General features: G+C 42.0%; 3 protein-coding genes across 21 annotated transcripts in view; 1 reads left to right on the top strand and 2 right to left on the bottom strand.

Annotated features, from left to right (window-relative positions):
• The window catches only part of SENP7 (SUMO specific peptidase 7), a 38,466-nt gene extending 21,670 nt beyond the window's left edge, over positions 1–16,796 (bottom strand). For 2 of the 10 annotated variants that reach the window (XR_014525507.1, XM_083500717.1), the window contains exons 1-6: positions 16,520–16,783; positions 13,138–13,187; positions 11,740–11,838; positions 9,642–9,739; positions 4,789–4,980; positions 3,015–3,209 (exon numbers count right to left, since the gene is read on the bottom strand). Coding sequence is in view for 9 of the 10 variants with exons in the window: in XM_083500717.1 (XP_083356843.1) it covers positions 3,015–3,209; positions 4,789–4,980; positions 9,642–9,739; positions 11,740–11,838; positions 13,138–13,187; positions 16,520–16,769 (884 nt within the window). In the remaining variant the exon portion in view is untranslated. Of the gene's footprint in view, positions 1–3,014; positions 3,210–4,788; positions 4,981–9,641; positions 9,740–11,739; positions 11,839–13,137; positions 13,190–15,690; positions 15,792–15,920; positions 16,093–16,519 lie in introns of those variants that run through there. The other 8 variants (XM_083500722.1, XM_083500719.1, XM_083500723.1 and 5 more) reach the window with 8 other exon arrangements.
• LOC310705876 (putative protein ARB2BP) lies at positions 7,636–20,825 on the top strand (the record flags this gene model as incomplete). 10 transcript variants are annotated; one of them, XM_083500736.1, is made up of 4 exons in its annotated part: positions 7,636–8,189; positions 11,873–12,029; positions 19,170–19,234; positions 19,776–20,825. In XM_083500736.1, exons 3-4 carry the CDS (start codon positions 19,229–19,231, stop codon positions 20,823–20,825), a joined length of 1,056 nt encoding a protein of 351 aa, XP_083356862.1. In that variant the 5' UTR covers positions 7,636–8,189; positions 11,873–12,029; positions 19,170–19,228. The 10 variants fall into 10 exon arrangements, with proteins under 10 accessions (XP_083356862.1, XP_083356860.1, XP_083356866.1 ...); XM_083500734.1 differs by having other exon boundaries at positions 7,636–8,386; XM_083500740.1 differs by lacking the exon at positions 7,636–8,189 and having other exon boundaries at positions 11,928–11,946.
• TXNL4B (thioredoxin like 4B) lies at positions 19,830–25,459 on the bottom strand. Its single transcript, XM_083500743.1, has 3 exons — positions 25,241–25,459; positions 24,380–24,531; positions 19,830–21,934 (listed from the first exon to the last, which is right to left on the bottom strand). The coding sequence occupies exons 1-3, from the start codon at positions 25,439–25,441 to the stop codon at positions 21,769–21,771; spliced, it is 519 nt and encodes a 172-aa protein (XP_083356869.1). The 5' UTR covers positions 25,442–25,459; the 3' UTR covers positions 19,830–21,768.
• Between the last annotated feature and the right edge of the window lie 107 nt (positions 25,460–25,566).

The raw sequence follows: 25,566 nt of genomic DNA, 5'->3' as shown, positions 1-25,566 counted from the left end.
GTGACTGGCCCAAGATCACCCAGTGAGCTTTGTGGCCACCTGGGATTTTAAACCCAGGTCTCCCACCACACCACATTGGCTCTCATATTCTTATGTCCAAAGCTTGTGCCAAGGAAATGAACTCATTGACAAACAACAACACTTTGAAATGTGGCCAAAAATTTTTTTATTGGATCTGACTTGCTGGGATATTTTCAGTGAAATAAAAGAAAGAAATAGGAAATAATCTGTTATGTTGATTCAACTCAAACACACTGAATTTTGAAAGTTAAACCAAGTGCAAGTATCAAAGACCCACATTTCCCCTCTATCATCTCCGGTATCAGTCTTCACACATTTCGCAAGAGTGTAAAATGCAAAAACTACTGATATAGTAATTTTTAAAGTTGGTTACTTGTACAGTGGTACCTCGGGTTAAGAACTTAATTCATTCCAAAGGTGCGTTCTTAACCTGAAACTGCTCTTAACATGAAGCACCACTTTAGCTAATGGGGCCTCCCGCTGCCTCTGCACCACCACTGCGCGATTTCTGTTCTCATCCTGAAGCAAAGTTCTTAACCCGAGGTACTATTTCTGGGTTAGCAGTGTCTGTAACCTGAAGCGTCTGTAACCCGAGGTACCACTGTACTTACTCCCTATAAAGCTTAATATGTTGGTTTTCAATACCCAGAAGTCCCCCATTTCAAGCAATCACACACAAATATTTCAAGTGCTATATACAGGCATACTTCATTTTGCTGTGCTCTGCAGATATTGTTCCTCACAAGGATGCGGGTACAGCTGCAGGCAGCCAAGCCCCCACGGCCCCTCTTCTGGCCTCTGAAGTGGAGCTGGCTAGGGCTGAAGCTGGGTTTTCCCCCTCCTGCCCCTTCAGCCAGGGGGGGCCTGGCTTAATAGACCACAGTATAGTGTAAACATAACTTCTATATGCACTGGGAAACACTATAAATCATGTGACTCCCTTTATTGCGGCATTTGCTTGATTGCAGTGGTCTGGAACTGAACCCGGAATATCTCTGAGGTACGCCTGTATTCTGAAGACGCAATAACAAATACTGTCTGTTCCCTCTATTATTGTTTGTCCCCCCCTTCTGTTTTCTAGTAAAGGAAATGCCAAATAACCCATACTGAGTTTGAGTGTTTCTGCTTCAAAGTAAACCATATTTTTCCTCCATCTTAAAATAACTGCTGGCCCGTTTGCATAGCACCGGCTTGCCACATACTATGCCATAAACTTATGGATTTCCAGTAGCCGTACCCCACCCTTCCATAGTCAAGATGGCTTACAAAAACCAAATGTACATTTAGTGTAACATTATTGAAATAAGCAAAGCAAAGCAAAGCAGAATCGGAAGCAGCAGTAGCTGCAAATTAATCTAGTACCCCACAAAAAGTCTGCTGAAATAAGTGAGTCTTTGCCACCTGGGATGGAAACTCCCTAGGAAAGTTGTCCTAAATTCTGAACACTCCTGCAGAGCAGACCGTCTGATGTACAAACTCATCACACATCTGACAACAGAGGAACCTGAAGAAAGGCCTCTTAAAGTGGCCCATATGAGCTGCCATCTTCTTTTGGAGGAGGGGAGAGAGGACTCTTAAGAAAACTGTTTACAACTTTCAAGGGCAAAGCTAGCACCTTGAATAAAGGTTGAAAACAGATAGCCAGCTTAGATAAAACATGATTGTGGTGATGTGCTCCAATTTACCAGTTCCAGTCAGCATCCTAGCAGTCACATTTTGTACCAAATTCATTGCCACTTCAAAGGCATCCCACATAAAGTGAGGAGGCAAGTAATGGGACTGCAGAGACCCCATCATGTACATCCTTCTGCTGCCCAGCTAATAAGCACAAGGAATAGCTAGAGAGCCCCTCTCTGTTAGAAACTCAGATATATAAGCACCTGAAACCTAGGCTACGGTTGCCACAACCGATGGTCTAGTCGCCATTTCTTTTTTACAATGGAGCTTCTTAACGTTATTATTATTATTCATTTCATTTTATGCCACTTTACATTTTAAAGAAAAAAATGGCCAAGTGGTTTACAACACATTAAAATATCAAGTAAAACAATCCAGAATAAAACAGCGACAAGACATCACGGATTGGCTGACTGGCTGACAGCAGTGTATTTTGTTGCTGGGGTGCATGCAGCAGCAGCAAACGCTGCTGCGTGCCAGCCAGGTGGTGGAGATGTCAGTCGCAAAACCTGGCAACAAGACATCTTCGCTTGGTCACAGTTGGATTCGCGCCAATCCCAAAAGGTGCCTGGGGGATTTTGAACACTATCTCTATGGCTAAACAGCTGGGCAGCAGAGGTGGGGGGAATCGGTTGGGAAGAGAGGCCTGAGGGCTGCCCAGAAGTTGACCACTGCTGGAAGTGGGCTGCCCAGATGCACAACTTCTGCACTAGCTTAACACAAAGGGACGAAATGAGTTCCAGGTCTTTAGTATGACAGCTCCAGCATATAGCTACAATTTTATATTAAGTGCTATGATGGAAAGAGTTGAATTCCAAATACACTATAGCTTCCATCATGCTTTAAAAAGAACCTCTAAGCTTCAAGTTTTATATTTTAGGTAGTATGTAGGGATATTATGCTGGCTTCTGATTTATTTCCATGTTGGCAGACTAAAAATTATGAAAAAATGCTTTCTTCCATAAAAGTCTTTTTGGAGGAATAGAGGTGAAAGGCATTATTCTACAGGTAGTGTTACCTCCATGGCAATCATTGCAAATCATGTCTATGAATGAAAACAAAACATAAGCTTGCACAAAAACAAAGGGTCAAAGTTATTCAAAATCCTACTGATTTCAATTAGTGAATTAAGCATGTGCGTAGCTCTCCAGCTGAAATCAATGGCATTTAAAAGTAATTAACTTTGACCAGATTGTGACCAATGGCGATTACGTACATTCCTGTATGTATTGTTTTCAACCAAATCATAGTTTTAGTGATAAAGTAAGGACCAAAAAATAAATTAAAAAAAATCAATAAATTGCTGAATGACGTACCTTTTAGGTAAAATACGGCTTTCTTGAGAGCTTATTTTTTGACATGACTCTAGGCTGGCAATGGTTGAGGAGGTCTGTTCATCTGATTGCAACTTGTTAGCATCAGATAGACTAGGATCAGTTAAAAGGTGCCTTTGAATGTATTTTCTTCCTGTTTTCGTCCTCAGAACATCTGTCAAGGTAACTTTGGGTTGCCTGCCATACATATAATAATTAGCATTCTGAAACCCATCAAATGAATGTTTGGTTGAATTATTGTATTGAAACTGTTTAAGTAATCCCGAGTTTTATTAAACATAACTATCAAGACGTTTACATTAAAAGTGAAGAAAAACAGATGATGGCAAATAAGTGAAGGGTCCCAAAGGACAGATTCAGATAAGATCTATCAGAAGAAGTGTTACCGATAATTTTAAGCTCCTGTTGGCGTCTTGGCACTGTTTTATTAAATGTCATGCAAAAAATGTAAATCCACTCTCAACAGAAGAAAAAATGATCAACTATAGCAGATCTTACTGTTTAAATAGCTATAAGCTGACAAACTACATATACAAAAGTGAATGACAAAACCCTGATTAATTGTGGTCTTTTGCCATCATTTCAGAAGCCACTGGCTGATATTCTTGGATGTGCCAGTCATATCTGCTGACACTGAAGAGAAGGAGCAGCAAAAATAGACCTATAGATGGCTATCTGTTCAAAAGTACAAGACTATTGCAAAATTATTTTTCAACCAACTTTGTATGCATGAGTAATGGTGCAAACTATGAACATGCTACTGAATATGGCAGGCACTGCCTTCCTATGGTGATGATCCAGGCTAGATCTTTTAAAACTTTATTGTATTATAGTTGAGATGGCTCCAATTTGTCTACTTTTTTATGTCACTGCATCTTATGTTATGGCCTGCATGCAGGCTTCTGATTTAAAATTCAATTCCTTCTGCATTCTAATGCATCTGTAGCAAATGAAGAGAAGGGGAAAGTGTAGCTTTGCTAATCATCCAGTAGACACTACAGTACTAGGTTTCTTGCTTACATCTTGCAAGTCACTGACACATAAGTCAACCAGAATACTACAATTCGGGGATGAATGCTTTTTTCTTGATGTTCAGTATAGCTGCACTGAACTATAGGTAAAGTTAAACTATTACCTCTCCACGTGCCTTATCTATCAATCAATTATTTTTCATGTCAAAGGGTATTTTCAATGCAAAACACAGTGTTTGGTTGGGAGGAGTATAAAAGTCCTATGGGAAAGCCAAGGGGCTCACAAAGGAATGGACAAGTTGCTATTGGTAACATAATTATGTTTTCATTGCAAAGAGAAGGACTGAGAAAATAGTCCAAAGAAGATTCAGCATGTGCAGGGGTGGGGTGGGGAGGGGAATAGAGGAAAAACTGCAACTCACTCTTTTCTGAGGGGGAGGAAGAGGCAAGAATGAAAATTCATGTCTCCTGCAGATGTTAATGATGCTAAACAAAAGTTAAGCATTACGAGAATAACTCACTATTGAATAATCCAAATAGCGTAGCTAGAATTAGTCCCACTGTTAGAAAGCAACTAGCTGAAGTTTTACAAGAGACATATGTAGACATATTTAATCTCATTCTAAACAATCCCAAAATGGAAGTCACAAGGGTGCTTCATAATGATGCATTGAAAAGTGAGAAATGGCTAACGTAACAGGGAATACAATCGCATGCAATTTATTTTAATAATATGTAGGCAAAGCTGTATTATGTCTAAGACAGCCAGACTTAACAAAACATACCTTCTAGATATAAAAAGGTTTTGCTGAAGAAGACTTAATATTTCCCGTATCTCTACACTGTCAACAGATGGTGAGGTTTGTTGATCTGACTGCAACTGGACACCATGAGTTATATCAGTTATAAGCTGTGTCTTTATGTATTTTCTTCCTATTTCCGTCTTCAGGACATTCGTCAAGATAACTTTGGGTTGCCTGTCATACATATAATAATAATGATGATGATAAATAAGGTAACTAAAGTCTAAATAAGATACACGAGTTCAACTAAGATTCTTCGGAGGATGTAATAATCCCAACATTGTATTTTCATTTTAGATGCCCTCAGCCAAGAATGTATATTGTATTTTATTTTAGAGAGATGGAAGTAAATGTTCTTTCCACACCTAATCTTTTTACATATTCTTCATTGAAAAAGCTTTGCTTTACTATATATTGTGTGCTTGGCCACTGAAGCCTTCTTTAAAGTGAACCTAGTGAATCATGCCTTAAAAGTTTACCAACGCTTGTTTCAGAGGCACCTGCAGTGCGCTAATTTATGTCTTCAGAAGTGACAAATGAAAATTAGATGACTTCACTGAAAGATCATGAATGGCAATGTAAAACTCTGCAAAAGCCAAGGTTGGAAATTTTCTGATACAGAATAATCCTAAGGAAGCCAGAGAAATCAGGACTTCAACCTAGAAAAGAAATTGCTGTACTAGAAGAGAACCAGCCAATTCAAAATCCTGGCTAGAAGTGCCTCACAGCTGTGTAACGTCTTCCACTGGGTTCAGAGATGCCAGGAAATTGGAGCAGTCGCTTCTTGTTCCTTCCGAGGTCACTTCAGAAAATCAGCTGGCGTCCAGGACTGTTTAGCAGTGTTGAAATGTCTTTTTTTTAAAAAGAAACTCTAGAACTGTACAAACCAGCAGCTGCTACGCTGGCCAACCATAAACCAAAGAAGAGACATGAACTCTGCACAGAACAATAAAGAGGCTTCCCTGGAGACTATCATGCCTTTATCGCAAACACAGCATGTAAACATGGCCTCAGAGAGATTATATATGGCTGCTCCGGATTCAAGTCTGCACAGAGAAAACTGTCACATGCTAATGTATTCAAGATACTTCTTAGATATTTTCCACAAATGTGTGCCTATATAAAACACAAGCACCAAATAAAGGAAGTTGCATTTACTTTAGTTTACTTAAAGTCACAGCTACATGCATTTTTAAACAAATTGCATCTCCCACAGAACAGCTGCTAGTTCTGTTGCCTGAGAAACGCTAATAGTCACAGTGATGTAGACATGTATTCACTTCACATTTAAGAACCGGCCTGTTTCTTTTACTACTGCTGGCAACAGAGACAATGGTATCTATTTTATAAGATTATTGACTCAAGCCTAAAGTGAAAGTAAAATGAAAGCAGTGCAAGCTGGGCTGCACAAAATAAAATCAGTACATTTATGGAAACATTCTTTGCGTAGTTATACCTATGATCTACATAACTGGCCATTAAAAATAATATCTGCTTTGTCACAGGCTTTGAAGGCTCCACTGCACCGACTTGAAGTCAAGAAGCAGAACCCTGAGCAAATCTTCAAGGGTCCCCAATTACATACTGAAGGGGACAGGTTAGGACAGGTTAGGTTACCCAAAAACCTGTGTAGTCACCCCCCCCCAACCAGGCCTCAATTACTTTCTCTGAAGAGTCAATAGCTAGAGAAGCATTAGCTAGCATTAGCTTCGCTGTAACAAAAAGGCTGAGAAAACAATGCTTTATTTTCCCCAGGTCTCCAGTGGCCTTGCCAGCGCGCATCCAGCTTATCTTACCCAGTTGCAACAAATCTTGGACACGCTGACGCGCAGGCTTCTCAACCCCCTTTTCCTCGGAAGGGCGCCAGGAGTCCCAAGACAGGAGTTTCTGTTCATGCTCAGGGAAACTCATGAGGAAGGGCTCCTGGGTCGGGGGGGGGGGCTGGAGGGAATATATGCTGTGTGCAATGGCTGTAAAAGTTGTACTTGCTTGTGAATTATCACGCAGGTTCCTTCTGCTACCCGGATGGCAGAATAAAAGCTCTTTCTCTGAATTAACCCCTCGGTGTCTGTACTGGCTCCTTCTTCCTTCCCCGGGAGCAATGCTCTTCCCACCCGTAGGCAAGGCCTGAAAGGCTACAATACAAGTCCTCTCCTCAGCTTCCCTTACCCCTCATAATTCTAGGCATAGCACCAGCCAGGTAGAATAATTTCTATAACAACCAAGAAGCATCATTATATAAGGATGAAGCACCAAAGCCAACCTTTTTTTAGCCTCTAAGAGTTGTTCCATGGGTAAAATGAGACAAATATATACTGTAACGTGTACTGAGTCCATGAGACACAGCAGGGTGGGAATCTAAAACAGTCCCGTCCTAAAACCCACTGCTCCAGCACATAATTGCTTGCCATGGGGCATATCAACAGTCAAACCAGTGCAATCCCAAATAACGTTTGTTTGTCACCTTTTAGAGCTGGGGTGGGGAACTTGAGCTCCCCCCATCCCACACCAGAAACTTCTTTGAATTCTGTGGTTTTAAATATCAGGACATAATAACAATCATCTGTTCCTTAGCAGGTCTTAAAATTAGGTTAATACAACCTCAGATGAACAGAAACACATGACATATTACACTGTGTCATGTGAATGACAGAATTCAAATGAGGCTGTGCTTTCTTTTTCCCATGACTGTGTGTGTGTACACCCACACACCAAGAACAAAAAAATACTGGGGAATTAATAATAATAATAATAATAATAATAATAATAATAATAATAATAATAATAATAAATTGTTTGTTTGTTTATACCCTGCTCATCTGGCTGGGTTCCCCCAGCCATTCTGGGCAGCTTCCAACAAAATATAAAAAATACAATAAAACTTCAAACATTAAAAACTTCCCTAAACAGGGCTGCCTTCAGATGCCATCTAAAAGTCAGATAGTTGTTTATTTCCTTGACATCTAATGGGAAGGTGTTCCACAGGGCGGGCGCCACTACCGAGAAGGTCCTCTGCCTGGTTCCCTGTAACTTCGCTTCTCGCAGTGAGAGAACCGCCAGAAGGCCTCGGAGCTGGACCTCCAGTATCACAGTAGTGATGGGTGAGCTGGTATGCTTGGCAAAACTGCTAGTATCTGCTGTGTTGTGATAGAGATGGACCAGGGATTCCTTCCATTGCCTTCCTGTGCTGAGAGGCAGCAGTAGAGGTTAGAGTGCTGTAGCCAACATTGTACAGGGACATGATGGCTGGGGATATTGTTGCTCCTACTGATGTCAGCAACCTGCATCAATGCTGGCACATCTATCCAACATAGCAACAATACACTTTCACATCTCTGACTGTGGCAGCATCACCACCCTCCACTGCTATGCAGTGTTGAAATGTAAGGGCAAAGTTCCCCTCCACCTTCTGTTGCCACGTGGTTGACCACTGGTAGTTTTGCCTAGCATACAGCCTCACGGCTCGCCACTCCATTTGAACTAATGGAAATCAAGGTAGTACCCACAATGAACTCTCTGAGGTGTCCAACCATCAGCCTGATTTTACTAAGAGAGACAAGAAATATTCATATAACAATATGTAAGAGAAATAACAGAAAATCTGGAATAATCCTTTAGCAAATAGCAGGACCAGGCATCTGCTTCCACCCATTATGGTCTAATAATTGGTATAAGATTTTCATTGCATTCTATATTATAATATGGAATAATCATTTTTACTGTCATATAAATTGTTACGGGTCTGTCTAAGCAATACATAGAACTTATGATTATATTTATGCTTAGACCATGTATATGTGGAAACTCACCTGAAAATCATTTGGATATCCATGTAAATATGCTTGATATTGAGGTTTTAGATGTGCAACAAGCCATTAAAAGTTTATAACATTCAAGGTTGTGTGAATCGTTACAAACACAACTTACAAATAACTTGACTATGAATGTATGTCAGTATTAGTTATTGTAATAATCTATCTCCCACGAGTATAATCTCAGGTATGTTCCTATATAAATTAGAAGTCACCCCTTGCCTTGAGAGCAAACAGAGGAGCACTCTCAGTGGATTATTCAATGACATACAGTCATGGTATTCTCCTCTTGGAGATTCATCAAAGTGAGCCAATAATTTCCCACAAGTGTTGCAAGATTTGTTTCTTTGTACTGGCATTCAAACCCAAACTGGTGGAGATTAAACTTCTATGAATATTTTTGTTGTGGTATAGACAATTTTATATTTTGCTGGTTTCATTGCTTATTTTTAATACTGATCACCACAAGGTTGGTGAGGTTAGAAGCCTAAATCCCCTAAAAATTCAACTTTGAAGACTAAGGCTTCCTAGTCAGGCTGTCTTCTGATTAAAGATGCTTGAACAATCCTATGACTTGCAGGCTGCAATTCCACTTCCCTGGAAGTTACCGTAAGTCCCAATGACCTACTCTGAGCAGACAGATACAGGATTCAACTACATTCTACTAGATTAAATCTGCATACATTTGCATATGAATAAAAACTCTCTTTCTTTTTCTTTGTTTCTAGATCGCACACACAGTACCATAGCAGGAATCACCTTAGAAAATATACTCGTTTCTATGTGAAAGAAAACAGAATTCTTCTAGGAAGGCACTTGCCATCTAGCTTTGATAATTTACAAAAAAAATTAAAAAACTACTACCAGATTAATCAGGAGCACTATTTTAATTTTTCCCCTTAATTGATCAATCTAACTAACTAACTGTTTAATAAGCTAAACACTGCTGTCCTACATCATAGGCTGGCAGTACCCAGAATACTTGGCACTGTGGCCTTCAGTTCTGAAGCATCCTCCACTTACCCAAATGTTGGTCCTTCATCATCGATGTAACGTTTCTCAAAAGGTCTTTTTCTTCCCCAGTTTGCGTTAAAATTTTTATTTTTAGACCTTGATGTCCACTGAAGTTGAGAGTCAGACGGCAGAGTGTTTGAACAAGGGGGGGGGGTGTGAAAAGAGGACAGAAAAAAATGAAGGAAAGCCACTGCCAGCAAGTATTGACAATAATGGGCTAGATGGACCAATGGTCAGATGCAATATAAAGCAGATACCTAAACAATTTCATTTATTTCAATTACAGTCTTGAGTCTGTGGTCCTTCTCACTCCTTAGACTTTACCCAAAGGGCTGCACAAGCATTCAGCAAATGAACCCAGTTTCACAGTGGATGGAACTCCTAACTCTCTTATCTCGCTATTATAACAAGTAATTCAATCTGCTCCATGTCCCACAAATCTATGGAAATTATGGAAATGGAATGCTATACAGGCAGACCCTCCCCCACCTACACACTTTCAATATGTTTGCGACCATGTAAACACAAATTGCTCCAAACCAGGAAGTGACATGGAATCATAATAAAGACGTCGCTGAAACATCTCTGAAAGGATGGAATTGGGGCAGGGGTGGAGCGGGGTATTTGCAATTTTTTTCAATGGATTCCAATTATGCGCAATTTGGCATATTGCATCCCTGAAAACTAGAAATCTGCACGTGTAGCCAAAGGCTGTGATCTCAGACCTTGCATGCATAGTGCAGGGTGCAGAATGATCTCTTTTAAGGATAGCCTCCCTTCTCCCACCAGGTCTCTGTGCTTAGTGTACCACCAAAAACACTGTGGAAGCTTGGCATACCTGCCCTTCCCAATAAAGGATTGGAAAACTATGACCCTCCAGATATTGTTGGACTGTTAACTTCCATCACCTCTGACCACTGGTCATACTCTGTAGGGTTGATGGGAGCCCTGTAACTCTGGAAGACCACAGGTTCCCCACCTCTGCTCTAAGTGGAGGCCTCTCCTTATAGCAGTAGGTTCCTTAGTCAAGCCTCCAGCGCACAGATGCTCCCAGCAGAAGCAAAGTCATGCATGTGAGGAGGAGCAGGCTGCTGTATGAGCCAAGGCATCCTCCAGTCCATGGGCTGGATGCAGCCAGCAGGCCTCTCCCCATGCCACCCCCTCTCTCAGGCTCTTTTGTCCTGCTGGTTCCCTCTGATCAGCTGAGCATGGCAGAGAGGGGGGACAAGATTGCAGGGTGGGGAGGTTTCCCTTGTACAATTTGCCACCACCACAAGTAGGGAACAGCTCAGCAGCAGGGAAGAGGAAGCATGACTGAGTCCTGCTATTCTTTCGCAAGGGCAGTTTATTGCCTTTCTGTGGCGTACACTGAGAAAGGAAACCCCCTTTCAGTACGTAGCACCGAGATGCTCTCTTTCTCTCTGGACACTTGCTGCCTTTTTGTCTGTGTCTGAATGAGAGAGAAAGGGGTGTGTATGAGATGTCTGTCTGTGTTTCTGTCTCTCTGCTTCAGACCTGCCCATTTAAATGGATGGGCTTGCTGAGATGCAGTGTTCTTGCAACAAGCACATGGGAAAGAGAGGACATAAGGGCTTCTTATGAGAGACCCCTCCTCCGTATCTTGCTTTTATTGCATAGAAAACTGCAGTCAAAATGAAGAAATGAAAGGTGTTAAATAGTTTCGTCCTTCTTCATTTTTCATAAAGTGTCAGCTCAATGTGTTATTTATCATAAAGTGCAAAACTAGATATTTAAATACAGTGGTACCTCGGGTTACATACGCTTCAGGTTACTGACGCCACTAACCCAAAAGTAGTACCTTGGGTTAAGAACTTGGCTTCAGGATGAGAACAGAAATCGCGCGGCAGCAGCGGGAGGCCCCATTAGCTAAAGTGGTGCTACAGGTTAAGAACAGTTTCAGGTTAAGAACGGACCTCCAGAATGAATTAAGTTCTTAACCCGAGGTACCACTGTAGCACACAACATCTTGTGGGATACCACTGTAATTACAGAATATTTAATTTTCAAAACATGAATAATGCTTGCCCTAAAATAGCTCTTCCCAAGCCCTTCATAGCAGTGCAGAAAACAATAAACTTCTGTTTACCTTTTGCAATGTGCGATCCCACGGGTGGGAAAGTCTAGACAGTGGGGACTGAACATGGACATCATCTGACTGTGAGGATTTCTTCTTTGGTATTCGAAACTGGAATGAAACATTGCATTTGCATTTTTTGCAGCAAAAGAATGGAAAAGAAAACAACAAAACAACATTGAACTCCCCACACTAACATTCAAGGAAAAAAGAGTTAAGGTACAGAAACTAGTAAATCATGATATTCGCATTTGGAATTCTGGGCACTGAACTTGTGAGACTTCCAGTGAAGATGGCAACAAGTAAGGCTACTTATCTGTGAACTCTGCAGACTGTTCTGGTTTTAGTTTGCTTTTATTCTGAATACTGTTAAAGACAGCATGTTCAGCAGCATTTAACAACAACAACAACAACAACAATTAAATTTGTATACCGCCCTTCATCCAAAGATCACAGGGCGGTTCATGACATAAAAATATAAAATGAGAACACAAAATACATAATACAGCAAAAACCAATAACCCTTCCCCCACAAACACATTTAACAGAATGTTAATCAGGCCTACTCAAAGAGGAACATATTCACCTGGTGCCTAGATGGGTAGAGAAGGCATCAGGCAAGCATTCCACAAGAAGAGGAGGAGTTTGGATTTGATATCCCGCTTTATCACTACCCGAAGGAGTCTCAAAGCGGCTAACATTCTCCTTTCCCTTCCTCCCCCACAACAAACACTCTGTGAGGTGAGTGGGGCTGAGAGACTTCAGAGAAGTGTGACTGGCCCAAGGTCACCCAGCAGCTGCATGTGGAGGAGCGGAGATGTGAACCCGGTTCACCAGATTACAAGTCTACCGCTCACAGAAAAGGGCCACTCTTGTATTGCCACCCTCCTCATGGAGGAGACACAAGAAGAAGGGGCTTAGATGATGTTCACAAGGTCTGGGTTGGTTCATGAGAGCCATTTAAGGCTTTTTAAGTCTAAACCAGCACTGTGAATTTGGCTAGGAAACTAACTGGTAATCAGTGCAGTTGGACCAGGATCAGTGCAATATGTTCACACCGTCTTGTCCAGGTGACAAACCTGACCACCAAATTATGCACTAGCTGAAGTTTCCAAACTGTCTTCAGATGCAGCCCCATGTATAATGCAGTAACAGTACAAACATGTATCAATGTTACGTAAATCAAAGCAATGTTCCTTATACGTAAGAATTTTAATTTGCCAAACAGGTCAGTCTTATGGTCATTGTAGTTATGCTCATGTATTTTTCATTTCTAAGAGTGTGGCATACATTTGTTTATTCACATGCAAATGTTATTCCGATCCATCCAAATGGTGACATTTTAGAAAAGCTACCAAATATTATGAGCTACACTCCCAAAATAATGGATGTAGATCAAGGACAACTTACTTTAGGCTGACTTGATGGTGAATTTTTTCCATGTCCCTCCATAGTTGCTGCTGTAAAAGGCAGACAGAAAGTAGCAGTATTGTGAATCATGTTATAATCAGCATTTCCAAAAGTAGCTAATTAAAGTATCATCAGGAGGCAATGCATATTTCCCAGATGTTAAAGGTAGGCACATCCCGGGTGAATAAAAATGTTTCTCTGGTGATTGCTTTCTCCAAAATCTGTATACAGCTCCAAGGTAACTGCTGAACCCAAGAACGTCAAATCATAAGGAGGCGGCATTAACGACATGCCTATTGTTTTCATTTCTGCTACTGCCAAGGACATTAACTGATAAAAAGCTGGTCTGTGCAGTTTCATTTGGCAGGTTCCAAGTTGATTGGGAAACAGAACATCCACCAATCCAGGAGCCTTTTCTATGCTAAGCGCTACTTTGAAAGAAAAGGGTCTAATTGGTACGGCATCTTCTGCATCACAGATTTAGACTATTAAAACAATTCTGACACAGGCCTTGTACAGATGTAATGGTACAATGGAGAGGAAACTGAAAATGCCCCATGGACTGGCATGTTCCTCCCTCTTCTTCCTCCTCCGGACATGTTCCTTCCTTTCCCCCTTTATTCCGCACCCCTTTCTGCACTAGCTATATTGAACATTATGTGTAAATGAGTCTAAATTTCTGAGTGGCTTTTGGCAGATTTGACTACAACATCAATAGCCCAGATCAAATAGGTACTGTGTTCTGTCTGGATTTTGAGTCGTGCTCCTCTTTATAATTGGTGCACACTCAGTGAATCACTAGTAATGTTAGCATATCTCCTTGTGGGATGACATGTAGTGCAGTGTTTCCCAACCGGTGTTCCGCGGCACACTAGTGTGCCGCGAGATGTTGCCTGGTGTGCCGTGGGAGGGAGGCAGGCGAGTCGGGCGGTGAGAGGCGGGGCGGCGGCGGCAAGGAGAGGCCGCCCAGCGCGGGGCTCTCGCCGTCTGCCTGCCTGGCTGCCTGCGTGGCGCTGACGTCACGGGGCTGTAACGTGCCCCACATAGGCACACGCGGGGCGGCGAGCGAGCTCCCTCCCACATCCCATCGCCGCTCGCTTCGGCCGGCCTACTGGGCTGTCGCAGGCGGAAGGCCTGCGCATGCGCGAGGTTTTCGCGCCTTCGGGATTCCCTTCACGCCTTCCTCCTCCCGGGTCCTTGAGAGCGCGGGAAGCGGCAGCGCGAGACCGGCGTTGAGCCTGGTAGGTATTGCGCTTGCCAAGGCAGTCATTTGGGAAATGAAAACTTGCAAAGCAAGCAACCAGTTCAATCTGAAGTACGTGTATGCTTAATATCCTGTATCTGAAACCTGTTCTGCCCCCTCCCCCACACTTGGTGCCATTTTCATCTACACATGCAGCAGAGTAAGTTGACCCAGAATAGTACCAATTCAGATGGCAGATGGGAGAATGACAGTGCTGAATGCTTTCCCATGTAGAACAGTCCCTGCAAATAAAAACCTAGCATATTTGGAAGAGGGATGCTAGCCTAACCATTACCTTCTATGCTGTTACTATTTTTTTATTTTTTTTTTACATAAGTAAAAAGTGACCTTTCCCCATCTGGCATGGTGGTGTGCCTCGAGATTTTTTTCATGAAACAAGTGTGCCTTTGCCCAAAAAAGGTTGGGAAACACTGATGTAGTGGTCCATAAGGCTTGGTTTGGAAAGAGATGCTGGGAAAGTGGTAGTGTGAGACATCATCTACAGCAGGGTTGGGGAACCTATTTTTTAGCGTGAGTCACATTCTCTCCTGGGAAACCTTCAGAGAGGCCAGCGATAGGCTGACCACACAGAGCAACAAGGGTAAATGTTATGTCTGTAAAAGAAGCGAGTTCCTACACACACACACATATCTCTCTCCCTGTCCTTCATCCAGTTAAGCAAGAGGCATTATCAGAGTTCAAGGACACATCCCAACCAAGCAAAAATATGCAATGTGCAAAGCAGAGCCAGCTGGAATGCAGCATTGGAAGTGTTCTAAAGGCCAGTCAGTGATGCCTGGAAGGAGCCACGTTTTGACACATACACACACTGCCCAAGTTAGTGCTAGTTAACTATTAGTGTTGCATTTCTAATTGGGAGAGTAAAAATGATACATCTCCCCCTATAACACATACACGTGTGTGAAGCAGAGATATTAACCCACCATGACAGCAACAAGAACACAATACAATACAGTGGTACCTCGGGATGCGAACGGGATCCGTTCCAGAGCCCCGTTCGCATCCCGAATAGAATGTAAGACGCGACAGTGTGTCTGCGCATGTCACGTTTCGCCACTTCCGCACATGCGCGTGATGTCATTTCGACCGTCTGCGCATGCACGAGTGGCGAAACCTGGAAGTAACGCATTCCGTTACTTCCAGGTCGCTGCGGAGCGCAACCTGAAAGCGCTCAACCTGAAGCGTATTTCTCCCGAGGTATGACTGTATCAATGAACAATTTGGGGGGGGGGGGGACAAAAACCAAAAGCTTCATGTTACTGTAAAAAAGGTTGTTCTCTAAAAATCACCTGACAGCAAGAGTCTCACCCTTCTTTCAGCAAGACTTTTGTAATTAACAGCTAGATGCTTGACATGACAAAATGCCACAGTCAAACCTTTTCTTGGTCTGGAGACGAAGTAATAAGAAAAGCTTCATAGCTAAATCAATGTCTTTTTGTGAACTTGAACCTTCCAAGGAAACATCTGTACATCTAGACTGCATCTTTTGCATTGCCTCAATGTTTACAGTATTTTATCTATTCCTGTTATTATTAATGACTGGGTGAACCGGGGATAACACACCATGCATCTGATGAAATGGCCCGAGCCCCCAAATGCTGATGGCATAAAAATCCGTTAATTTCCAAGGCAATAAAAGGCTCTCGGTTGTTTTCGCTGCGGCAGCAACAAGGACTCTTTTCTGTAAGACAGGTGGGCAAGGGCTTCGTTGTTGTTGTTTAGTCGTTTAGGTCGGACACTTCGCGATATGCATAATATAAAAAACCTGGGGATTTACAACCCCCTGTGTACGTTTAACTAGGACGTGGACGCCAACCGAAAGCAGCCCGGCTTCCTTCCGAGCAAGCATGCACATGGGAGTAAGAAAGGCACACTGGCAAAAGAGCTACGCCGTCAACTCCTATTAAAAACACAGATGAGCCTCCCGGATCCCACCCGCTCGCCTCTGATGGGACAAACAGCACATTATTTATGGTGCCTGGGAGTATTTAAAATGCAATCACGACCGCAGGACCAGCATCCCTCAGAAAGGAAGCGGATCCGGGCGTGTTCCGGGGAAACGAAAACAAACCCGGGGTAGGTCCGGCCCCTTCACCACCCGCCCCTCTCTCCTCTCACCTGGCCACGGAAACACCACGGCACCCTTCCGAGCGCGCTCGGCTTTGTTGATCCGGAGTGGCGCCGGGACTCGCTTGGTCTGCCCTGCGCACTTCCGGCACAGGCACCGCCCCGCCGCTTTCTCTTCGGTGGGGAAGCCGAGCCAGGCGGCCACGTGCTGGGCGTTGCGCATCAGCCTCCTCGGGTTTCGGGCCTCTCTCCGCCCTGCTTTGCCTCTCCGGGGCTGGCTGAGGAGGCCCTCCCCTCGCATGCACTCACGCCCCCCCCCCCACTGCAACGGGAAAACAAAGCTTTAAAAAGTTAACATGTGGGGTGGTTGCGTTGGTTCATTTAAAGGAAGAAAAATAGTAAGCCACTCTTGAGTGAGCTTTGCAGCGCGCTTGCCTGCCTTTTCACACAGTGGGTGTTGCGCAAGCGAAGGGAGAAAAAGGTTACTGGTTTGCCCCTTGGAAAAAACGGAATACAGTAGGAGAGATGAAGTGACGCCCTGCAAGATGTCTTTCTGGGCTGGGTTCCAGCCACCTGTTTCCTGTTGCTTGCCCTTTTGTGCTAATTAAGCATAGCTCTAACTGCTTTCATGTTTTCCTTTCATTTTCTCTTCCTAAAGATGCACTCTCACCCATTTCAACTACAGTATTGTTCATATGACTTGGCTTACACTTTCTTTCTGTTTGGAGGTGTAGACACAGTCGTGCTCAATCCCAGCAATATTAAAATCTTCACTTCTGTCTCTAGAAACAGCTAGGCATGAGGAGATTACTGTTATATGAATTTTAAGGTATTTTTATATCTATCTATACACACACACACACAGTCATACCTCGGGTTACAGATGCTTCAGGTTGCATTTCTTCGGTTACGGACCTGCCGAAACCTGGAAGTACCGGAACGGGTTACTTCCAGGTTTTGGTGGTCGCGCATGTGCAGAAGCAGCGAATCGCAAGCTGCGCGTGTGCAGATGCGCAGCTGCGGGTTGTGAACGTGCATCCAGCACGGCCCACGTTCGCAACCCAAGCGTCCAAGCTTTAATAAAGATCAGGCTTCCTAGTTGCTTTTATTCTCGATATTCTCTGGTTGGTCTGTTATTTTCTCCTACCAATAGAGAACCTACAAAAGGACTCTATATGGGCTCTTGGGTACCCCATAAGGGAAAAGGAGCAGTTTTTTTCTCATCTTGTGGGCTTTTTTTATTGATAATTTATATACTACTTAATTACAATAATCTCTAAGTAACTGAATACAAGAGAGATAAAAATCAGTTAAAACTATAAAATTAGAATACAGTTAAACTGTCTGCTGGGATAAAAAAATGTCTTAAGCATTCACCAGAAATTCAAAAGAGGGTGTAGAATCTTAGAAATGTATTTCTATTCTGTATGTAACATAACTACAGTCATACCTCGGGTTACAGATGCTCCAGGTTGCGTTTTTTGGGGTTATGGATGCACCAAAACCCAGAAGTACTGGAACGGGTTACTTCCGGGTTCCGGCAGTCGCGCATGCGCAGAAGCGCTAAATCTCACTTTGCTCAAAAGTACTGAATCTCAACCCGCACATGCACAGACGTGGCACTATGGGTTGCGAACGCTGCAGGTTGCGAACGTGCCTGCCGCACGGATCACGTTTGCAACCCGAGCGTCCACTGTAATGCCATTTGCTTCTGTAAACAGAAATGCTTGCTGAAAGATATTGCCTGCTTTTTCATATGTGTCAAAGGAAGTTAGTGGAAAGTTTTCAGATACCCTTTGAAGCTCCTCCCTGTTTTTGTATCCTGCAATCCATCAAGTGCTTGAAGTAATTCAGTCCCTGCTTTGTTTCGCCACTAATGGCCTTTTCTTTCTGTGCTCGGCCAAAGGAATGTAACAGATAAGGGGCCTGAATTATAAGAAGGTGTGAAGGAGTTTCCCTATGTCTGTTTTTTTCAGGTCTTGATAATAGCCAGGAGGCTCCTGAGAAGGAGGGAGGAGGAGGAGGAGGAAAGATGGGAGGAGGAAAGGCAGGGACAGGGTCTACATTTATCTGGGAGTTCCATAAAATTGGAAACCTGAGTTTGCTGCTTCCTCTTCTGCGTGTGTGTATATGATTTTGGTTATATCTTTCTGCATGTAATTTTCTTAATATAAATAAATAAGGGTGCAGTCCTATAATGCTTCTTTGAAAATAACTTCTGTTGAATAGTAGAAATTGTGACGCACAAGTAGATGTTTAGATGTGTATTGTGGGCATATGTAGGTTTACAACCCCCTAGGTATCAAGGTTAGTTTCATACATCACATTCATAAGGAGTAGGCATACAATATTCTACACAGTGCACATTTCAAGTTGTGTGGATTGCATAGGTATAATGTTGTGTGTGTTTTGGCCATATAGGGCACGTATGGCAGTTTTAACTTGGGAGCAATTTAAGAATTCAGTATGGTGTTTACAGAATTAAAGAACTGGATGAAATGCACAGAACAAGGAAATCTCAATACAACAACGATTAGGAAGCACTTCCCCACATGATCAGTTTTCATGCCTATTTTTAGCATGTGGTGCACAACTGAGTTTGTAATTTTTTTGCCCTTAAATTTGGCACCATAGCTATACTTGATTAGGAAACAATAAGCCCTGAACTACAACATCTTAATAGTTGACTCTGTTCAGACAGATCTCTGAAGCAAAATATCCAGAACTGTCTAGAAGCCTTTGCTGTTATTCTCAAGCAACATGAATGTAAGTATGTTCTGTATTTAGGGGTGTCTGTGCAGGGGGCATAAGGGGAGAGGAGATGGAGGGGAAAGACTGCTTCACAGCCAGAAGTCTTGGCACCAATAGAACTACTTCACTGGATACTGGCAAAAGTCAAGTAGAAGTATACTAGAAATATATCCTGGGTTTAAACTGATCTACTTTTTATCTGTTACTACAGTGGTGGCTGATATTACCCAGTTTAAAGAATGATCTGAAGGTATCTACTAAAGTTTTACACTGAAGTTTAGTGGGTTTGGGCCTCACCAGTACTTTAAAACATCTAATAAACCTCTCATCATTCTGTGCTACTTTGAAAATGGAACAGGATACAAATGCAACAAACAGAAATATTTGTCACTTTTTAAGTTGCACTGATTTAAGTTAAAGTTATTTTTACTGCTGTCCCCACCTGAACAGTGATATTTTAAGATTTTCTACAATATTTTTACAAGAACTTGAATACAGTTGTTTAAGAAATGTATGGTTTTTTGTTTATGTCATGATCTGTCTGTTTTATTTGTAGTGGTCACAGATGAATGAAGACTTGAGCTTCAGAAAACTAATAAATAGTTCAGAATGTCCAGAAACTCTCAAATATGACTTTAATAAAAATGGAGAGCTTAGGCATATGGATACCAATGAACCTTTTGTTTATGATTATCAAGATTCAGATAATGCTAATCACCAACATTATCAATTTCTTGGATACTTAATTACGCAGTATGTTTTCAAGCTCCTGGAAAAGACATGCGAACTGCAAAAGGTTTACATCCCAACAGATGCTCCAGACAATGAACGTTGCAGTTTTTTTTTCATGAGTGAGGATGCCTTAACTAATTGCTCAACTCTAGTCGTCCTCCTTCAAGACAAGGGACCTTTTCGTGCAGGTCAGTGGGGACGAAAAGTCATAGTTCATGAAGGCCTCCAACATGGATCTCAAATACCATTCATCATAAAGGCTCTGCAGTGCTCTTGGGGAGTGATTGTTTTAAATCCCAATGATAACTTCATTGAACTGAAGACAGAACAAGAATGCTTAAGCCCGTCTGAGAAAAAAGACTCCACATGTCCACTACAATTACCCTTGACAGTCCCAAAGAGAGAGAGCAGTAGTCCTGAAGAGCATACAAGTTACGTTTGGGACCATTTCATTTCAAAGAGTGCAGCGGAAAAGGTGGCTTTCATTGCCCATGGCTATGGAGGTTTGGTTTTCATCAACCTCCTCATGCAGAGAACTTCGGAGGTAATGAACAAAGTAGGTGCTGTTGCACTTATTGACTCCGCACACAACACACCGCACCAGACACAAGGCATTTCCCAGGTGCAGGCCTGGATATGGAAACATTGCCGAGAGTGGGTATCACACAGTGAACCTTTAGATAAGTCAATAGGCTTTATGGTGAAAGTGGATTGCCCTACAGTCTCCACAGGAACTGAAAATTATAGCCTGGCTCCTTCCTCTAGTCTACAGTCCATTTTCAATTATCTTAAGAATGCACTGAAAATCTTCACCAAACAACCGTTCAGTCGTTCACCTATTCTTACAAGGAGCAAATCAATGAAAACAAGTTAAGCATCTGTTATTCATACCCATTTTTTCTTCTAATAGAAGTTTTGTACTAGCTTCGATGCTTAAGCTTATCGTTGAGGTAAAAGTACTTTATCTAAATATGGAGCATACCATTACCAGTCTAATATCTGTTGTCCCATTTCCATTTCTGAAGCTTTATGTGAATGTAAATGTAACAACTGTTCCTTGTTTCTGGCAAAACTTCCCTCCTTCCTTTGAAAAGTCTGGGGTTTAATCTGAATAAATCACTGTATACATTGCAATTTTGAGTGGAAACTTCAGTGCATAGCAAAAAGAATGAGAAAACTTTGCTTGAAAGATGGGTTTACTTATGTTGCATCATCATACTTTGACACAATACAGTTGAGTTTAATTCTTAAAATCTTAAAATATTTATTTTTTAAATAAACCAATTTTAACTTTTAAACTCCCACCCTCCGTCCTTTTCCAAAAGAGAATTTCCCATTTTGGGTTGTGAAACTAGAAAAACCTTATATTTCTGAAGATGTAGTGTCCAGGTGATGGCTGGGAAGTTAGGACAGATAGTGGGAGCAGTTATAACATTTCAGAATAAAAACCCAGTCACTACTTTTACCTTTTCTTCAGGATGCTTCTACAGGACATGGCAGCTCTAGAATGATTCTTGTTAATTATATCCTTATATAACCCGAAAGCATTTATTTAGAACAAGAACATATAACTCTACTGCAGCTTCTTTGACATATTAGAATTAAATAAGTCACAGCCTAAGCAATTCCAGTCAATTCCATTGAAAAATGAATTAATGAAAGTCTGTCTCTGAGGCTGACCAATATGATCCTGTGTACAAAAAAGACCAGTCTCAGCTCCTTTCTTCCATTCACTTTCAAAATGCAATTGGCATACATTTGGAGAAGACGTGGAATCATCAGCTTTAAGCAGTTCATATTCCTCTCCCAGTGGGGCATTAAATGCCTTGATACAGAAGGTCATACTTGGGAATATTCTTTGGATCAATTGGGCTTCGTACGATTAGTTTTCCACGCATTGCTCCACGGTAAATCACCTCAATCAAATCTATGAAGTCTTGTTTTGTTTTGAAACTTCCCACAAATTTAGTGTGATCTGGAGATCTAAGTAGGAAAGCAAAAGGGAACAAAGTAAATGAAAGCTGGAACAACAACATACAAGCTTAAATTCTGAAACAGTTATAGTTCCAAGTCTGAACCCTAAAAAAACTCATGCCACAAATCTGCTAGTCTTTAAAGCAGGGATGAGAAACCTCAGGCTTAGGGGCCAAATGTAGCTTTTTGAGACTCTACCTCAGGCTTTGAGACTCTTAGTCAAGTACTTTGGCCAGGCTGGAACATGTTCTTAACTGTGATGTTGCATTTGGCTTACCTGGATGGAGAGATGCAAACCACTTAAAGCAGGCTGGGGAACCCTATGGGCCCACTCCCATGGAGCAATTTTGACAGGTGGGCTGGATAGTTTTGCATGAAACAGCCTGGCTGACCAAATAAGGAGGCCTGGTGGGCCAGAGGCTCCCTAGCCCTGGCTTAGAGGCTTTGATGATTAAAAGGTATATATATCCTGTTAAATGTGGTATACAGTGGTACCTCGGGTTAAGAACTTAATTCGTTCTGGAGGTCTATTCTTAACCTGAAACTGTTCTTAACCTGAAGCACCACTTTAACTAATGGGGCCTCCTGCGCCGCTGCTGCACGATTTCTGTTCTCATCCTGAAGCAAAGTTCTTAACCCGAAGTAATACTTCTGGGTTAGCAGAGTCTGTAACCTGAAGCGTATGTAAACCTGAAGGGTATGTAACCCGAGGTACCACTGTAGAAACCTTTGGTTTTTGTGTGGTTGAAATGTAGCTTATTACACAAACGTAAGAGCTGCATCCTTCACTTCCACTTTTGCTTGTCTCTGCCCATGAGGTTGTCCATGACAAACTGCAACTTTCCTGCGAAACAAAGTTCCCAGCTCCTGCTTCAAAGTGACAGAATGCATACATGAACCTTGCTGGATCAGATCAAAGATCAACGTAGTCCAGCATTCTGTTTTCCAGAGAGATGGTTCCAGGAAGCCCACAAGGAATTCAAGGCAGCAGCTTCAAGGTCAGGCCTCCTCTGAACATGGATGTTTTATCCAGCTGCAATTGTTTTCTCCTTGAACTTTGTCTCATCCCCCTTTAAAGCAACCTGAGCCTGTGGCTGTTACCTTTGCTGTGGCTCTTGCGGGTTGTATCCAATGTTAAAACAGTATTCACACCAAACACATTAATGGACATGAATAATTTAGGTCCATTGATTTCAGTGAGTCTACTCTGAGTAAAATATAGTTGGCTACATTTGGAATTAAGGAGTAAATTCTTTGCAACTCTAGATTTGATATGACTTCTGTGCACAGAAAGTCTTTACAGAGGCTGGTGAACACAGCCCATGATATCATGGGATGTCCCCTGAGCCTTCTAGATGACATTGCAAGGGATCAATGCCTTAGGAGAACGAGAAAAATTCTCAGGGACGATTCACACCCTGGCCAGCACCTCTTTAATCTTCTACCCTTGGGCAGGAGATATAGAAGTATAATCAGGCGTACCAACAGGCTAAAAAAAGTTTCTATCTGTGGGCTGTTAGGCTGCTGAACGGAAAATAATATAGTGCAACCAACTTTTGGGGCTAGTGTGTTGTGCGACAAGCACACAGAGTACAATGAGATTGAGTGTTTGTGGTGGGGGGAGGGAGGCTCTGTTAATTTCATTGTACACAGGTTGTATATTGACAATAAAGGTATTATTATTATTATTATTATTATTATTATTATTATTATTATTATTATTATTAATGGTTTTACCTCTCAGAATAGACACTTCTCAATGTCTTGTTGCCTCCAATATTAACAAATAGGTTCTATAGACAAGATACCAAATTTGATTTTTATCCCATCTGGCTATATACGCACACATTTGTTTACATATGAATGCTCTGTGCTCCAGTGTCAAAGCAAAACTAAGAATTAAAAAATGTTAGGCCTTTATTAAAGAGATCCTGATTCGTAGTAATGGGAATTCTCATAGTGCATTTGATACATGCATTTAAAAATCTATGTTGCAATTAAGCAGCCACTCTCCTTAGTGTTAAATAAATACCTATATTGTTAATAGATTTCTGTACCACTTTTCATTTACAAAGAAAATACCAATTATGTTCACAGTAATAAAACAAAACAATATTCAGTAAAATATTTATCAATAAAATCAATTAATGACCAAGGACCTTGGAAGCCAGTATTAATAATATTAAGGGTTAGGGAAAGACTATAGTTGTTTAAAATTATTGGGGGGGGGAGTAGTGTCTTGTGGCACCCACACTAATTTCTACAGTAATGTAGAAGGATGGAGTAAAAATCAGAACATAAAATGAACATAAGGACTTGGTCATATTATGATAAATCTGACAATAATACAGTATTAGGTCTTTTGTGCATTGTTGATGCTTGCTAACATCACAGATGGTCACAAATATCATTCCAAGAATAGCTTGTACTTGGGTTACATGCAAACCAACTTACCCATAATCCACTTTCATATGCTGCCCGTTGAAAAAGAAGACAGTTGATGGAATATAGCTGATGTCAAAATATTGGGTGTACACTGGCACTTTGTTTACATCCACCAAGTAAATTGCAGCCATTTTACTTAAGTCATGAGATGTTTTTGCAAGCTGTAGAGAAAAGGTTATAAAAAGTTATACTGTCCAATATGAGAGGGCAAGAAATAAAGTCTTGAATTAAATTTAACACATTTTGAGAACAGATTGATAATTGAAGCACCAGTGCATGTGGGTTGTTGTTTTTTGCGGGGGTGTGAGTGGGTGGGAATGACATGAAGGAGTAACTAATGTCCATTTACTTCTGGGGCCAACACCAGCACAACTATGTGCTGTCAAAATATCAGTAGGGCTGAAGTGTTGGTAATCTGGGTTAGGACCAGGATACGAAAGCACTCTCTCTTGCCATACAGTTCTATGTAATGTAAATGTTTTAAAGGGGAAAGTAAAATAAACCAGTAAAAATGAAATTTAAGAGTCTTCCAGAGTGGCTGATATTTTTACCCCCGTCTCCTTTTCCCTCCCCTGCCCTCCTGAGTTCCCTTTCTATATTTTTATACTTAAGCCTCTGCATGGGACCCGTTCTTTGTAAAGCACAACGTACGCAGATGCTGCTTTATTAATAAAACTTTTATTATTAAATTACTTATTAACACGGAATACTTTCATATGAATTCTGGCAGTAAAATGTCCTGTTTTGTTTTGTTCACAGCGGTGGGTGTGGGGGGAAACTGTGTCTGACTTGGTTGCCCCAGACAACAAATTCCTACTGGGAGTGCGGGGGAAAAAATGCGATTGCAAGGAGCAAAATTCGCCTGCTCACAATATCGTCCAGCTGCATGCAGACGAGATCGTCATCTCTGCCAAAGCGAAGGACCAGGACTTTCTCGGCCACGCTCTTGATTGCCTCATCCACCTCCTTTTTGCTGCCGAGCTTGGGAAGCAAGAAGCTCATGGCGACTGAGAGAGGTGGGAGGCTCAGACAAGCTGCTGCAGCGCGGCCACCGACCCATGCGGAGCGCATGCGCACAAGCTTCTTTCGCGCAGAAAGAGGGCAGTCTCGAAGCTCTTCTTGGAGCTCCCCGTGATTGGCTCGGAAACTGGCCAACCAGTGGCAACGATTGCTCAGCTCCTTCCGAAATGGATGAA

Source organism: Podarcis liolepis (genome assembly GCF_965112155.1).
Source record: "Podarcis liolepis genome assembly, chromosome: 4".
Classification (NCBI taxonomy): domain Eukaryota; kingdom Metazoa; phylum Chordata; class Lepidosauria; order Squamata; family Lacertidae; genus Podarcis; species Podarcis liolepis.
This window is presented reverse-complemented; position numbering and strand designations above follow the sequence as displayed.